Consider the following 15,971-nt stretch of genomic DNA (forward strand, 5'->3'; position numbering starts at 1 on the left):
CAAACCGTAACACAACCTTTCTTTTTAAAAATCTGGTTCAATTTTTATTGATTTTATGATTCAAACAATTCAATATAGCAGACATAAATCAACTTTTTGTACATATAAGAACAGAAAAAAACACATTTGTTCAGCAAACAATTCAATACAGTGTTCCAAAGACTACAATCTGACCTGTTCATTGGAAACAAAAGATCTTAACTGCACAGGATACATTTAACATAACTATTCATGTTCCTTGTACTCCTACCAAGTGTAGCACAGTCGCCTCGTGAAAAGTACTGCCATGCTAAGCTAAGGACTATAACATTTGGTGCAAATCTTCGGGATTATCTCATGAGCATCAATACCTGATCCATAATGCTATCCTGCATGAGTGCTGCAGACGGAAGGCCCGGAGTCTCCAACCAACACCTCCACTTTTATGGAATTTATGTAAAGCATTTCTTTTCAAATAAACATTTTTCCATTCCATGTGGAATATATTGTTCATTTTTAAGTCCCAAGACTAGTAGCAGGGGCAGGATCCATCCAGTGGTACACAATTACCTTCCTTGCCTGATATAGCACCCGTGTGACAGTCAGTGCAGTAGGAGAGTCCATCAGCTCCGCCCTCCCAGAGGCCCAACACACATACACACGGATCCGTGTGTATCAGAATATCAAACACCTGCCTTATAAGACATAATGTGCCCCTCCAGAATTGCTCTATTTTGCCATATTTCTACATCACATGGATAAGATGCGCATCATCCTGTCTGCACCTTAGGCACCGTGCATCTGACCGAACCCCTATTGTTATGAAGCTGGGCGTTCTATGTACTTTATGGAGAAGAAATAATTGCGATAGTCTCTGACTTTCAGATGTGTCTCGGCGTCTGCTCTAAAATATCTGTCCATTAATCGTCTGTTAGGGGCCCTAAAATATTTTCCCACTTTAGTGTGACCGCCAATGGGGATTTTTGTATAACTACCTGTAATAATGACTTATATAGCGTGTAAATTGCATCCCTGGAAAACTCGGAGGTGAAAAGGTCCATAATGGCGTTATTCCTTTCAATTTTGATTATGGAAATTGTCATTTGTGTTTTAGCTGCATGCCACAATTGCAGGTACTGATAAAAGGTCGTACATGGTAACCTATATTCATTTTGGAGGTGTTCAAAGCTCTTAAATACTTTATGATATAAATGGAATATCAGGCACATTCCGGTGTCCTCCCAAGAGCGGAAGCCAAACAGCTTTCCTATCTCTGGCAGTTCCGGGTTGTGCTACAGTGGATAATACTTAGTTACACCCGATATCCCAAGTAGAACCTTCTCTCTCTCTATCCCATACTTTGTAAATCATTGTCAATGTTGGACATTTGGATTGGTTAAATATCATCCGTCTCACCTCCAATGCGCATACCGGGTATTTCCATTTTGTTCCCTTCCCTCATTAGTCGACCCCCAACATGATATTTCTTCTCTGTTCCCCAGCCTCTAAAATCCTGCAGCTGGGAGGCCAGATAATACAACCATGGGTTAGGCACAGTCACACACCCCCCCCCCGCCCCTCTGAAGGACACTCCCAACCTTTCAACTCTGCCATCCATTTCCTAGGTCTCTCCTAAGGGAAACGCAGACAAGGGGGACCCTCATTAGAACATAGATCTGGAGGCTGGGCGAGGTCACGGGGTTGATCTTTCTGAGACTCCCTGGACCTCTGGCTGGTTCTGCTGGCACTCATACTAGAGCGACTGTCTCCACTGCCTTCTGGGCAAGCTCGCTGCTGCCGCTCTCCTCTCCATCATAGGAGGCATGATGCCGTTACCCCAGCAGGGCACCTTTAAATATAAACTCCACTCTCCATGTGCCAGGTCTGTGCGGTGGATCACGCATGTGAAAATCCACTTTCGCCACATCATCAGAGCATGACGCCGGACCTTCCTGCCTTCACATCTGGATTCTTCACTCCGATACACTTCTCACAGGGTACCCATGTGGAAGATGGGAGACGTACGCAGACAGACCCGGGGCAACGTCAGGCAGAGGACCCTGTCCAAGCCTCCATGCCTGGGCCCACCGTCGCAAAGGTAAAGGGGCACGGAGGTACTTCCAGGGCCGAGATCTGACGCCACAGCAGGTAGGTCGCTTTCCAGCACTTGTTCAGCCCTGGGACATCCTAAGCCCCCAACTAGGACAGGAAACCGAAACTGCTGGAGAAGTGCCACCTTTTTATTTTAGTGCGGTTTCCGGTCCTTGATGCCTGTGCCCGCCATCGCAGAGGCAAAGCGGCACAGAGGCACTGGGGAGGTGCTTCCAGGGCAGAGGTCCGACGCCACGGCAGGTAGGTCGCCTTCCAGCACTTGGACTTCCCCAACTAGGACAGGAAACCGAAACTGCTGGAGGAGAAGTGCCGCCTTTTTATTTTAGTGTGGTTTCCTGTCCTGGATGGATGGACCTCGCTCTCTGGTGGGGTTGTCATGGGGGAAGGGAAAAACATTGATTTTATTAAAATAAAGGCAAAGAAGGGAATTTTGTTACTTACCGTAAATTCCTTTTCTTCTAGCTCTTATTGGGAGACCCAGACGATTGGGTGTATAGCACTGCCTCCGGAGGCCACACAAAGCAATTACACTAAAAAGTGTAAGGCCCCTCCCCTTCTGGCTATACACCCCCAGTGGGATCACTGGCTCACCAGTTTTAGTGCAAAAGCAAGAAGGAGGAAAGCCAATAACTGGTTTAAACAAATTCTCTCCGAGTAACATCGGAGAACTGAAAACCGTTCAACATGAACAACATGTGTACCCGCAAACAAACCAAAAATCCCGAAGGACAACAGGGCGGGTGCTGGGTCTCCCAATAAGAGCTAGAAGAAAAGGAATTTACGGTAAGTAACAAAATTCCCTTCTTCTTCAGCGCTCTAGTGGGAGACCCAGACGATTGGGACGTCCAAAAGCTGTCCCTGGGTGGGTAAAGAAATACCTCATGTTAGAGCTGCAAGACAGCCCTCCCCTACGGGGAGGCAACTGCCGCCTGCAGGACTCTTCTACCTAGGCTGGCGTCCGCCGAAGCATAGGTATGCACCTGATAATGTTTGGTGAAAGTGTGCAGACTCGACCAGGTAGCTGCCTGGCACACCTGTTGAGCCGTAGCCTGGTGTCGTAATGCCCAGGATGCACCCACGGCTCTGGTAGAATGGGCCTTCAGCCCTGATGGAACCGGAAGCCCAGCAGAACGGTAGGCTTCAAGAATTGGTTCTTTGATCCATCGAGCCAGGGTGGCCTTAGAAGCCTGCGACCCTTTGCGCTTACCAGCGACAAGGACAAAGAGTGCATCCGAACGGCGCAAGGGCGCCGTGCGGGAAATGTAGATTCTGAGTGCTCTCACCAGATCTAACAAATGTAAATCCTTCTCATACCGATGAACTGCATGAGGACAAAACGAAGGCAAAGAGATATCCTGATTAAGATGAAAAGAGGATACCACCTTCGGGAGAAACTCCTGAATGGGGCGCAGCCCAACCTTGTCCTGGTGGAAGACCAGGAAGGGAGCCTTGGATGATAGTGCTGCCAGCTCAGACACTCTCCGAAGAGATGTGATCGCTACCAGAAAAGCCACTTTCTGTGATAGTCTAGAAAGTGAAACCTCCCTCAGAGGCTCGAAGGGCGGCTTCTGGAGGGCAACTAGTACCCTGTTCAGATCCCATGGATCTAACGGCCGCTTGTACGGGGGTACGATATGGCAAACCCCCTGTAGGAACGTGCGCACCTTAGGAAGACGTGCCAAACGCCTCTGAAAAAAGACGGATAGCGCCGAGACCTGACCTTTAAGGGAGCCGAGCGACAAACCTTTTTCTAACCCAGATTGCAGGAAAGAAAGAAAGGTAGGCAATGCAAATGGCCAGGGAGACACTCCCTGAGCAGAGGACCAGGATAAGAATATCCTCCACGTTCTGTGGTAGATCTTAGCGGACGTGGGCTTCCTAGCCTGTCTCATGGTGGCAACGACCCCTAGGGACAATCCTGAAGACGCTAGGATCCAGGACTCAATGGCCACACAGTCAGGTTCAGGGCCGCAGAATTCCGATGGAAAAACGGCCCTTGGGACAGTAAGTCTGGTCGGTCTGGGAGTGCCCACGGTTGGCCGACCGTGAGCTGCCACAGATCCGGATACCACGCCCTCCTCGGCCAGTCTGGGGCGACAAGTATGACGCGGCTGCAATCGGATCTGATCTTGCGTAGCACTCTGGGCAAGAGTGCCAGAGGTGGAAACACATAAGGGAGCCGGAACTGCGACCAATCTTGCACTAGGGCGTCTGCCGCCAGCGCTCTTTGATCGCGAGACCGTGCCATGAAGGTTGGGACCTTGTTGTTGTGCCGTGACGCCATTAGGTCGACGTCCGGCACCCCCCAGCGGCGACAGATTTCCTGAAACACGTCTGGGTGAAGGGACCATTCCCCTGCGTCCATGCCCTGGCGACTGAGGAAGTCTGCTTCCCAGTTTTCTACGCCGGGGATGTGAACTGCGGATATGGTGGAGGCTGTGGCTTCCACCCACATCAGAATCCGTCGGACTTCCTGGAAGGCTTGCCGACTGCGTGTCCCCCCTTGGTGGTTGATGTATGCCACCGCTGTGGAGTTGTCCGACTGAATTCGGATCTGCCTTCCTTCCAGCCACTGCTGGAAGGCTAGTAGGGCAAGATACACTGCTCTGATTTCCAGAACATTGATCTGAAGGGTGGACTCCTGCTGAGTCCACGTACCCTGAGCCCTGTGGTGGAGAAAGACTGCTCCCCACCCTGACAGACTCGCGTCTGTCGTGACCACCGCCCAAGACGGTGGTAGGAAGGATCTTCCCTGTGATAATGAGGTGGAAAGGAGCCACCACTGCAGAGAGTCCTTGGCCGTCTGGGAAAGGGAGACTTTCCTGTCCAGGGATGTTGACTTCCCGTCCCATTGGCGGAGAATGTCCCATTGAAGTGGACGCAGATGAAACTGCGCAAACGGAACCGCTTCTATTGCCGCCACCATCTTCCCGAGGAAGTGCATGAGGCGTCTTAAGGAGTGCGACTGACTTTGAAGGAGAGCCTGCACCCCAGTCTGTAGAGACCGCTGCTTGTCCAGCGGAAGCTTCACTATCGCTGAGAGAGTATGAAACTCCATGCCAAGATACGTTAGTGATTGGGTCGGTGACAGATTCGACTTTGGGAAGTTGATGATCCACCCGAACGCCTGGAGAGTCTCCAGTGCAACATTCAGGCTGAGTTGGCATGCCTCTTGAGAGGGTGCCTTGACCAGTAGATCGTCCAAGTAAGGGATCACAGAGTGTCCGTGAGAGTGCAAGACTGCTACCACTGCCGCCATGATCTTGGTGAACACCCGAGGGGCTGTCGCCAGACCAAATGGCAGAGCTACGAACTGAAGATGGTCGTCTCCTATCACGAAGCGTAGAAAGCGTTGGTGCTCTGTAGCAATCGGCACGTGGAGATAAGCATCTTTGATGTCTATTGATGCTAGGAAATCTCCTTGAGACATTGAGGCAATGACTGAGCGGAGGGATTCCATCCGGAACCGCCTGGCGTTCACATGCTTGTTGAGCAGTTTTAGGTCCAGAACAGGACGGAAGGAGCCGTCCTTTTTTGGAACCACAAAGAGATTGGAGTAAAATCCTCGCCCCCGTTCCTGAGGGGGGACAGGGATCACGACTCCTTCTGCTCTTAGAGAGTCCACCGCCTGCAGCAGGGCATCTGCTCGGTTGGGGTGTGGGGAGGTTCTGAAGAACCGAAGTGGAGGCCGAGAACTGAACTCGATTCTGTACCCGCGAGACAAAATGTCTGTTACCCATCGGTCTTTGACCTGTGACAGCCAAATGTCGCAAAAGCGGGAGAGCCTGCCACCGACCGAGGATGCGGAGGGAGGAGGCCGAAAGTCATGAGGTAGCCGCTTTGGAAGCGGTTCCTCCATTTGCTTTCCTGGGGCGTGAGTGAGCCCGCCAGGAATCTGAGCTCCCTTGTTCTTTCTGAGTCCTTTTGGACGAGGAGAATTGGGCCTTGCCCGAGCCTCGAAAGGACCGAAACCTCGACTGCCACTTTTTCTGTTGAGGTTTACTTGCTCTGGGCTGTGGTAAGGAAGAGTCCTTACCCTTGGACTGTTTTATGATTTCAGCCAATGGCTCACCAAACAGTCTGTCTCTAGATAATGGCAAGCTGGTTAAGCATTTTTTGGAACCAGCATCTGCTTTCCAGTCCTTTAACCACAAGGCTCTGCGCAAAACCACCGAATTGGCGGACGCCATAGCGGTACGGCTCGTAGATTCTAGGACAGCATTGATAGCATAGGTCGCAAACGCAGACATTTGCGAAGTTAGGGACGCCACTTGCGGCACTGCTGGATGCATGATAGCATCCACCTGTGCTAAACCAGCTGAAATAGCTTGGAGTGCCCACACGGCCGCGAATGCTGGAGCAAACGACGCGCCGATAGCTTCATAGACAGATTTCAACCAAAGGTCCATCTGTCTGTCGTTGGCATCTTTAAGTGAAGCGCCATCCTCTACTGCGACTATAGATCTAGCCGCAAGCTTGGAAATTGGGGGATCCACCTTTGGACACTGGGTCCAGCGTTTGGCCACCTCAGAGGGAAAAGGATAACGGGTATCCTTAGAACGTTTAGAGAAACGCTTGTCTGGATGAGCGTCGTGTTTCTGGATCGATTCTCTGAAGTCAGAGTGGTCCAAAAAAGCACTTAATTTACGCTTGGGATACAGGAAATGGAACTTCTCCTGCTGTGCAGCTGCCTCCTCTGCAGAAGGGGCTGGGGGAGAAATATCCAACAGTCTATTAATTGCCGATATAAGGTCATTAACCATGGCGTCACCATCAGGGGCATCCAGATTGAGAGGGGCCCCAGGATTAGAATCCTGATCACCGTCCTCAGTCTCATCACAGAGAGACTCTTCTCGCTGAGACCCTGAGCAGTGTGATGACGTGGAGGGTCTTTCCCAGCGAGCTCGCTTAGGCTGCCTGGGACTGTCATCTGAGTCAGAGACTTCAGCCTGTGATGCTTGAGACCCCCTTGAAGTACGGATTAGTTCCAACTGAGGGGGACCGGAGAGCATAGACACAGCAGTGTCCATGGTCTGAGTAACTGGCCTGGACTGCAAGGTCTCCAGGATTTTAGTCATAGTCACAGACATTTTATCAGCAAAAACTGCAAAGTCTGTCCCCGTCACCGGGGCAGGGTTCACAGGCGTCTCTGCCTGGGCCACTACCACCATAGGCTCTGGCTGACGAAGTGCCACTGGGACTGAACATTGCACACAATGTGAGTCATTGGAGCCTGCCGGTAGATTAGCCCCACATGCAGTACAAACCGTGTACACAGCCTGTGCCTTGGCACCCTTGCGTTTTGCGGATGACATGTTGCTGCCTCCTCAGAGCAGTACAGGGTGTCCAGCCAAGAAGCGACCTTACAGTGCAACTATATATATATATGGTACCAAGAAAAAAATACACTAATATAACACTGAGGCACTAGTGGGGCCAGCACTAAAGTGCAGCTTACCGCCCGCTTAGGAGCGGGTGTGTGGTCGCCGAAATCCCTTTAGTCTGGGTCTCCCAGAGCCTGCTGCCTTTCCCCAGCCAGACCGCATGTGTAATGGCTGCCGGCGTCCTTGTGGAGAGGGGGGGCGGGCCCTGGGCGTATACAGACGAAGAGCGGGAAGCCTGCTTCCCACTGTGCCTAGTGAGAGGGCTGGAGCATGTAAATAAAGCTCCAGCCCTCGGCGCTGCCCATTGAGCAGCGTCTCTCCCCTACCCTGATTGACAGGGTGGGGGCGGGAACGAAGCGGCGCTAGGCCGCAGAAGCCGGGGGCTAAAGTTAGAAGCGCCGCCGCCGTAAAAGCGCGGTCGGCGCAAAGTCCCCGGCGCACCACAAGTCGCAGCTGCGCCGCCGCTCCAGTAGCGGTCGGCGCAGTAGTTCCCAACATGTAACGTCACTCAGCAAAGCTGCAGTGACCTAACCCCAGCGCACAGCGCTACTGTCCCCGGCGCACTATAACGCTCAGCAAGCCTTGAGAGTGTCCGTGCCTGCCGGGGACACAGAGTACCTGAAAGTTGCAGGGCCTTGTCCCTGAACGGCACTCCCGCTCCAAATCCAGCAGGTTCTCTGGGTCTGTGGATGGAGCCCGGCCTCAGGGCTTGGGGGCCGGCAAGATCCCACTTCCACAGAGCCCTCCAGGGGATGTGGAAGGAAAACAGCATGTGGGCTCCAGCCTCTGTACCAGCAATAGGTACCTCAACCTTACAAGCACCACCGCGGGTGAGAAGGGAGCATGCTGGGGGCCCCATATGGGCCCTCTTTTCTTCCATCCGATATAGCCAGCAGCTACTGCTGACTACAAACAGTGGAGCTATGCGTGGATGTCTGACCTCCTTCGCACAAAGCAGAAAACTGGTGAGCCAGTGATCCCACTGGGGGTGTATAGCCAGAAGGGGAGGGGCCTTACACTTTTTAGTGTAATTGCTTTGTGTGGCCTCCGGAGGCAGTGCTATACACCCAATCGTCTGGGTCTCCCAATAGAGCGCTGAAGAAACGTTCAGTAAGTGACACATCGCTGGATTTAGGGTCTGTCTCTACATTATGCTGCTCTCAGATGTAGTAGGAAGAACCTGGTGATCCTTTAATATCGACTTAAGATTGCTACCAGTAGGTTCTAGTCCTCTTCTTGTCTGAATAGACAATTTGCATGTCTTTAGAGGGACATAAGAACGCAGTAGATAAGATTTTAGTGCCCATTTGGAAGAAAAAAAAAAAATACACTACTGCAAAGGAGCACAAAAGAAGTCCATTAAGGCTATGTGCACACGCTGCGTTTTTTTGACGCTGCTTTTTTGACCACTAAAAACGCATAAAAAACGCACCCGCGGCAAAAAAAAACGCATGCGTTTTACCGCGATTTGGTGCGTTTTTGATCTCTGCATTTTTCTGCGTTTTTCCAATGCATGGCATGACGGGAAAACGCAGAAAAACGCAGGAAATAATTGACATGTCCATTTTTTTTTTTAAGCTCAAAAACACACCTTAAAAAAAAAGTTGTGTGCAAACAGCAAAAATGAAAACTCAAACTTTGCTGGGGAAGCAAAGTCATGCAGTTTTGAGGCCAAAACCGCACCCGAAAAACGCGCAAAAATGCCACGAAAAACGCACTGTGTGCACATAGCCTAAAACTCACATTTCAATACATGGCTTCATCAGGGAGTAAGCAGGAATCAGACAAAAGCCATCAAAGCACTACTGAACTATGTGTACTAGCTTTAAAGGGGGTTTTTGTAACTCCTTAAATGGTTACAATTAAAAAGTGCTTGTAAAAACAAGCAACTTTCCAATTTAGCTCCTAATAATCCTTTGTTTTCAAGAACACAGGGATTTTTAACTTTATAATTTACCTGCCACCTCTGCAGTCTATCAGAGGTGGACAGTTTCCTAAGCAAGGAGAGTACACTTACAAGCTGTTCACTATACAGCCTGGAAGTGCTGCCTGCAGGTGACCAGATTGCTGTACCCTGCCAGATTCAGTGTCCTTGTGTTCCGCCGACCCTGCAGAGGTAAAGCGGCCTCTGCAGCATGGAACTATGCACAGCTTGGGTCAACGGCTCAGCAATTTCACTGGCCTGAACTGTCATTCAACAGGTGTAGACCCCCGCTCGGCAAGCAACAAGTTGGGAGGCAGAGGAGTGGTGCGCTCCAGAAGAGAGAACCCTTACACAACAATCAAGCTATCTGCAATTAATTTCTAAATACAGCAGAAAGCCACTAACGACATGTGTGCCGGGCATGGTGTGTGACCTGAACTTCAGGACACACAGGCGTTTATGAAGACAGTTACTTGGTCACCTGCAGGGGATTGTTGTAAAAAGGTAAGATAATTTAGACTGAGATTTAGCAAGAAATGTCCTCCATTGAGAAGATAGACTAGGTATATATTCACTATACTCAAGATTATATTGCTGGTCAGCCATGATCTGAAGGTTTATATATCCTACAAGAATCCTTACCAACAGCACTCAATAACAGATTTTTTTTTACATCCAGTTATCATACAAAAGATGAGTTTTTGAAATTAGAATTAACAAATTAATGTATCTAATAATACCAGAAATATTAACAATATAGTCATAATAGACAGGCACATCAGATAGTTGACATCTGACCAAAATTCGACTTTCAGCAATCATTTACGACCTCTCATTGCACATTTGGTTTAGCCGAGCACTCCAGTGTCCGGAATGGGGAGATGAAGGGAAGCTGTCAGCAGTCGGCTATGGTGGTGGCTTCTCCCCAGAGAGGAACCTAAATTCTAACCAGACGATCCTTCTCTCCCCGACATCGATGGAGGCCCCTATGGATGTTCGTCAGGTCGCTTGTCTGTGAAGTAATGTTTAATACTTGGATGTATCACATGAGCCAATGGTTCGGGAATACAGCTTAGACCGTGGACACCATTTTTTACTGTCAACAGCAATTAATAATGTTGCCAAACTAACAATGAGGAAAGAAAAGAAAAAAAAAAACAGGAGTAGTAATGTTCTTCTTTATTAAGCAGCAAAGCCTGCAAATATCACATTTACCACACAAATAAAAGTTACTTTCAAGTCCAAGTTACATCTTAGTGCCGATTGGTAGCGATACAGTGCTTCACTTGTAGGTTTTCATGTGCCACAGTCCGTCATTCAAATAGTGAATATTCTCTATGCCGATTCCTTTATTGACTTTCTCGCTGGAAGAACAAAAGAAATATTTATTTTGCATCATGCACGCTAGTCCTGTTCCTGGAAAGATAACAGCATGCAGAAAATCCTGTTACTTTGTGCGTAATAGGCACACACCCACTAAACACAGTGAGGGGATGACCTATTCCAATAAAATATATAGTGAAAAGTAATGCTGTGCAAGAGTTAGTCTGGTGTCACACGTCCTACATACACAGCCTGACTACAGGCAGCCTGCAAGTCTATAGACATGGATTCAGCAGCCTCGTAGGCAGGGGCATACAATGAAATTACAAATTCATAGATGTCTTCATCTATATGTGGCGCTCCTGAGGCTGCCATCGCCGCAGAGGTACTGCACCTCAGCCAGAGGTGTGGTGCCACATCCTGGGTAAGAAACAGGCCATTTGCCAGTTCACGTACCAAAAACCTGCAGACACCTAATTATTAGCTGACACATTAGATCAGGGCCAGGGCAGGTCCTATTAATGCTTAGCGACCAGTAGTCTGGTCATGGCACTTAAGCCCTGTGCACTGGTCTGATACCAGCTAGGGAGAGGAGCTTAGTGGCTGAGGTGTCTGAGGTAAGATGGGCAGAGTTGAGTTTGAAAATTGAGTTAGGAGAGTCAGTCAGGAGGAGGGAGGAGACCGACTGGGGGTGAAGACCCCAGGGGTCCTGTTCAACTCTGAGGAGATGGAGGAAAGAATCCCAGTGACTTAGGGGAAGTGTGTCAGACACCCCTATAGTCACGTTTCACAGACAGTAGCTCAAAGTGGAGGGATTTGGTCGCAAAGGGGGTTCCAGACCCTAGGCTAGGAAGATACTTCAGGACTTCCTAGTAACACCGGAGGCCAGGGTGGCTGTACGCACCTTTGGGCCACAAGCAGCACATGAATCCACTGGAAAAGGGCCACAGAGGACCAGGGAGCCAGGCAGGCAAAAATCCCTTTACAGGTCCACGGCCCCTGGTGAAAGTCAGCGCAGAGAGACGGCCAGGAAAGCCAAACAAAGGGTGTACCGGTACTGGCCTCGGACTTACTCGGGATCGGTGGTTTCCCATCACTGGGGATCCCAGCACACTCTGGATGGGCTAAAATGTCTGTCAAGCTTGAACCAATACAGTGAGTAAAAGACTGTCGCAAAGCCCTGGTGTCATCTCCATTCCTCCTGCGTCACAACCTGCCACCATAGACTTTTCATATTATCAAGTTATCTCAGGACCTCACTCCACCTGAGGGGAGTAAAACACCTCAGCTGTGCCCTCATCACCTGCCCTGGGAAACCCACAGCGCAGCGGCGGCCCACATAGCCGCAAAACCACAGGTGGCGTCACAAACTTTGTTCCACTGTAATATAATCATCATACCCCTTCCTTTATTCATAAGACACCGCCAGGGTCTCTGACCCATACCCTGCCACTGCTGACATCCCTGGATTAGTCCGGCCCGGTCCGAGTACCCCCAGCCCTAGGGCAGGCATGTCATATACGCCAGAGCAGAAAGCAGCTACAAATCGTGTGTCAGTCTGGAGGACATGATACATCCATGCCCTACGGTAACAGCTCACTAATTTCAATGACTAATACCAGATTTTTCCTGTGGAGGCACTGCAGGGAGAATGAGCACTGCTTGCTATTAGGTTCTCCCTTAGCTTCCAGCTGATTGCTAATAGTGCCAGCAGGACACCCAGTGATCCTAACTAAAAGGAATTATGCAAAGCGCATAACCAGAGACATAATCACTAGTGTCAAAGATCTACACTACCAGCCACAGACTGCCAGCGTGGTACAGATCTCCAGCAAACACCCCTTAAAAGGGAATCTGTCAGGTGACTTTCTGGTACAATACTAATGTTAACTAGACCTTTCAGGATCAGTTAGTTTTATTGCTCTAGTTATAATGTTACCTTGTTGTAAGCTCTAGAATTCAGTGTGAAGTAGTAACTAGTCAAGCATATGTAAATACAAACTACATATTCACTGCTCCCCCCTCCCACCTCTCAGTGCTGGAATCAATAAAATTAATTTTTTACTAAATGTGCACTGCTATCCTCACCCGTACTCCCTCCCACCTCTCAGAAGTGATGATAAATGTACTGGGGAATAGGTGGTGGTGGGGGGAGCAGTGAATATACAAATTGTATTTACATAAACTTGTCTAGTGTGCAGGAGACTGATTTCTACAGAGCTTACAGCAAGATAACAGGGTAGGGTAAAGCAATAAAACTTACTGATCCTGAAAGATCTCCTTAAACCATATTTAAAAGATAGGATTGGTATTGTACTACAAAATCACCTGACAGATTCTCTTTAATGGCATCAACATGACACCAAAATCCTGTGCTAAAGCCAGGAGCCAGCCATAGTCTCCCTACCCTACGACTAGCCTGCGGCCTACAAGACATCAACTTCCCACAGCAGGTGGCACAATGACGTCACTTCATGGCACTACCTGTGCCAACCAGTTCTAGCATGAAGAGGGCTCAGTAGCTGGGAATGTCTAGGATTTAGATTAGGTGCATGCCAACTATTTTTTTTGCATGGTCAGTAATGGGACATTATTTCAGGAGGGGATACTAATAAGGCATTATTACAAGAGATGACACTAATGGAGGATTTTTACTGTAGGGGGCACATACAGGGCATTATTACTGGGGAAAATACACTAATGAAAACATTAATGAGACATTATTACTGGGGGTGGAGATAAAGTAATGGGACATAATTTTTGGAGGTGACATCAATGGGGCATCATTACTGAAGGTGGCATCAACCGGCCATTATAACTGAAGGTGGAATCAATGGGCCATTATTACTGGAGATGGCAACAATGGGGCATCATTTCTGGAGGGGACAGTTAGGAGCATTATTATTTTAAGGGGGAAGTAAGAGAGCATTATTACTGGAGGGGGCACTAATTGGCATTATTACTTGATCTACAGAAATGGGAGTAGTGGCAGGCTGGAGTTTAAGTAGGTTGAGAACAGGTGGAGATGGTGCTTGAAATGTGAGAGGTACACAAGTGTGTTACAAACGCTGCAGAGAAAAGTCATCAAGAAGCTGTCATGTCAGTCTGTGCCACATGGCAAAGACAGGAAAGTGTATATTACTCAAATTAAAAAGATCATCACTTGGTAGACACCTTAAATATGTGGTCTGTAATTACTTACAGTTGCAGAACTGATATTTACCGCTATAAGGCAACACTGTAAGGCAGTTATATTGGCCTTTTTTACGGCAGTAATATTAATTTATTAAAAGGAACCTGTCAACAGATATGGCCCCCATAAGCTGTGGCCACCACCACTGAGCTCTTATATACAGCATTCCAAAATACTGTATATAAGAGCCCAGACCGTGCTGTAGAACGTAAAAAAACCCTGTTATACTCCGCTAGGTGGCGGTCCGGTTCGATGGGTGATGCTGCTCTTGGTCCAGTGCCTCCTCTCTGCAGCGATAGTTATCCTCCTACTTCTGAGGCCTGTGTGTATGACGTGTCTCATGTCATCCACAATGTCTGGCATTGAGGTCCTGCGCAGGCGCACTGATAGGCCCTATACAGGACACATCAAAGTATTGTAGTGGACTTTGACCTTTATTCGCGCCTGTGTAGTACAATACTTTTATCTACCCTCAGCCGGACAGATCAAAGTGCGCCTGAGCAGGAGCGCAATGCCGGTCAGTGTGGATGATGAAGGATAAGTCCTCCACAGTGGGCTGAGTAGAAGGACGACAGCGACCACCGCAGAGAGGAGGCGCCGGAAAGCCTAGCAGCGACACTCATCGAACCGCCCTAAAGGTGAGTGCTATAAAAGTGTTCTTCACGTTCTACACAGCGGCCTGGGCTCTTATATACAGTATTTTAGAATGCTGTATATAAGAGCTCACTGGTGGTGGCCAAATCTGGTGACAGGTTCCCTTTAAGTTTGGTTGTGCAATTAAGTCGCTTAAAGGCCCAGTTACACGCATCTTATCTAACAATATATCGCCGGGGTCACGGATTCCGTGACGCACATCCGGCATCGTTAGCGATGTCGTTGCGTGTGACACCAACGAACGAGCGTTAATGATGGAAAATACTCACCTTATCGTCCATTGTTGACACGTCGTTCATTTTGAAAACATCGTTGATTGTGGAGGACGCAGGTTGTTCATCGTTCCCGAGGCAGCACACATCGCTACGTGTGACACCTCGGGATTGACGAACTACAGCTTACCTGTGACCGCCGGCAATGAGGAAGGAAGGAGGTGGGCGGGATGTTACGTCCCGCTCATCTCCACCCCTCTGCTTCTAATGGGTGGCCGCTGAGTGATGTCGCTGTTACGCCGAACATCCCTCCCCCTTCAGGAAGAGGATGTTCGCCGCCCACAGCGAGGTCATTTGGAAGGTAAGTATGTGTGATGGCGAATACCGCCTTTGTGCGACACGGCCAACAAATTGCCCGTAACGCACAAACGATGGGGGCGGGTGCGATCGCACGATAAATCGACGCGTGTAACGGAGCCTTAAGGATGAAAATAAAAGGTGTCTAATAGTATTATTGATAATATTGGTCTTTGTACCGTGCACCTGTTGATGCATTATTTATTCACTATTTAGTGGTAATGGTATGGTGTGAGAGTATTATTTCAGCCTAATATACTGGTAATATTCATAACCATGGGCATTAAATAGTGAGTTTTGTTCAGAACGGTATGTAAGAATTATCTAGTCCTGGCATTGCATTATCAGTATGAACACACAGTATATGTAACGAGTCTTAAGGTCCAGTCACACTAAGCAACTTACCAGCGATCCCAACAACGATAGGGATCGCTGGTAAGTTGCTAGGAGGTTGCTGGTGAGATGTCACACTGCGACGCTCCAGCGATCCCACCTGCAACCTGACCTGGCAGGGATCGCTGGAGCGTGGCTACACGAGTTGCTGGTGAGCTCACCAGCAACCAGTGACCAGCCACATGTGCAGAGAGCAGGGAGCAGCGCACACTGTGCACTGCTCCCTGCTCTCCTAGTACAGCACACATCGGGTTAATTACCTGATGTGTGCTGCAGCTACATGTGCACAGAGCAGGGAGCAGCGCACAATGCTTAGCGCTGGCTCCCTGCTCTCCTGGCTACAGCACACATCGGGTTAATTAACCCGATGTGTCCTGCAGCTACACGTGCACAGAGCAGGAGCCGGCACTGACAGTGAGAGCGGCTGAGGCTGGTATCAA

General features: G+C 49.2%; 1 protein-coding gene across 1 annotated transcript in view; it reads right to left on the reverse strand.

Moving 5' to 3' along the window:
* Positions 1-10,563: 10,563 nt before the first annotated feature.
* Positions 10,564-15,971, reverse strand: part of MCTS1 (MCTS1 re-initiation and release factor) — a 36,832-nt gene continuing 31,424 nt past the window's right edge. Inside the window, exon 6 of the mRNA XM_075322702.1 lies at positions 10,564-10,763. Within this exon, the coding sequence (XP_075178817.1) occupies positions 10,682-10,763 (82 nt within the window). The 3' untranslated portion in view covers positions 10,564-10,681. The remainder of the gene's footprint in view (positions 10,764-15,971) is intronic.

Source organism: Anomaloglossus baeobatrachus, chromosome 9 (assembly GCF_048569485.1).
Source record: "Anomaloglossus baeobatrachus isolate aAnoBae1 chromosome 9, aAnoBae1.hap1, whole genome shotgun sequence".
Taxonomy (NCBI): domain Eukaryota; kingdom Metazoa; phylum Chordata; class Amphibia; order Anura; family Aromobatidae; genus Anomaloglossus; species Anomaloglossus baeobatrachus.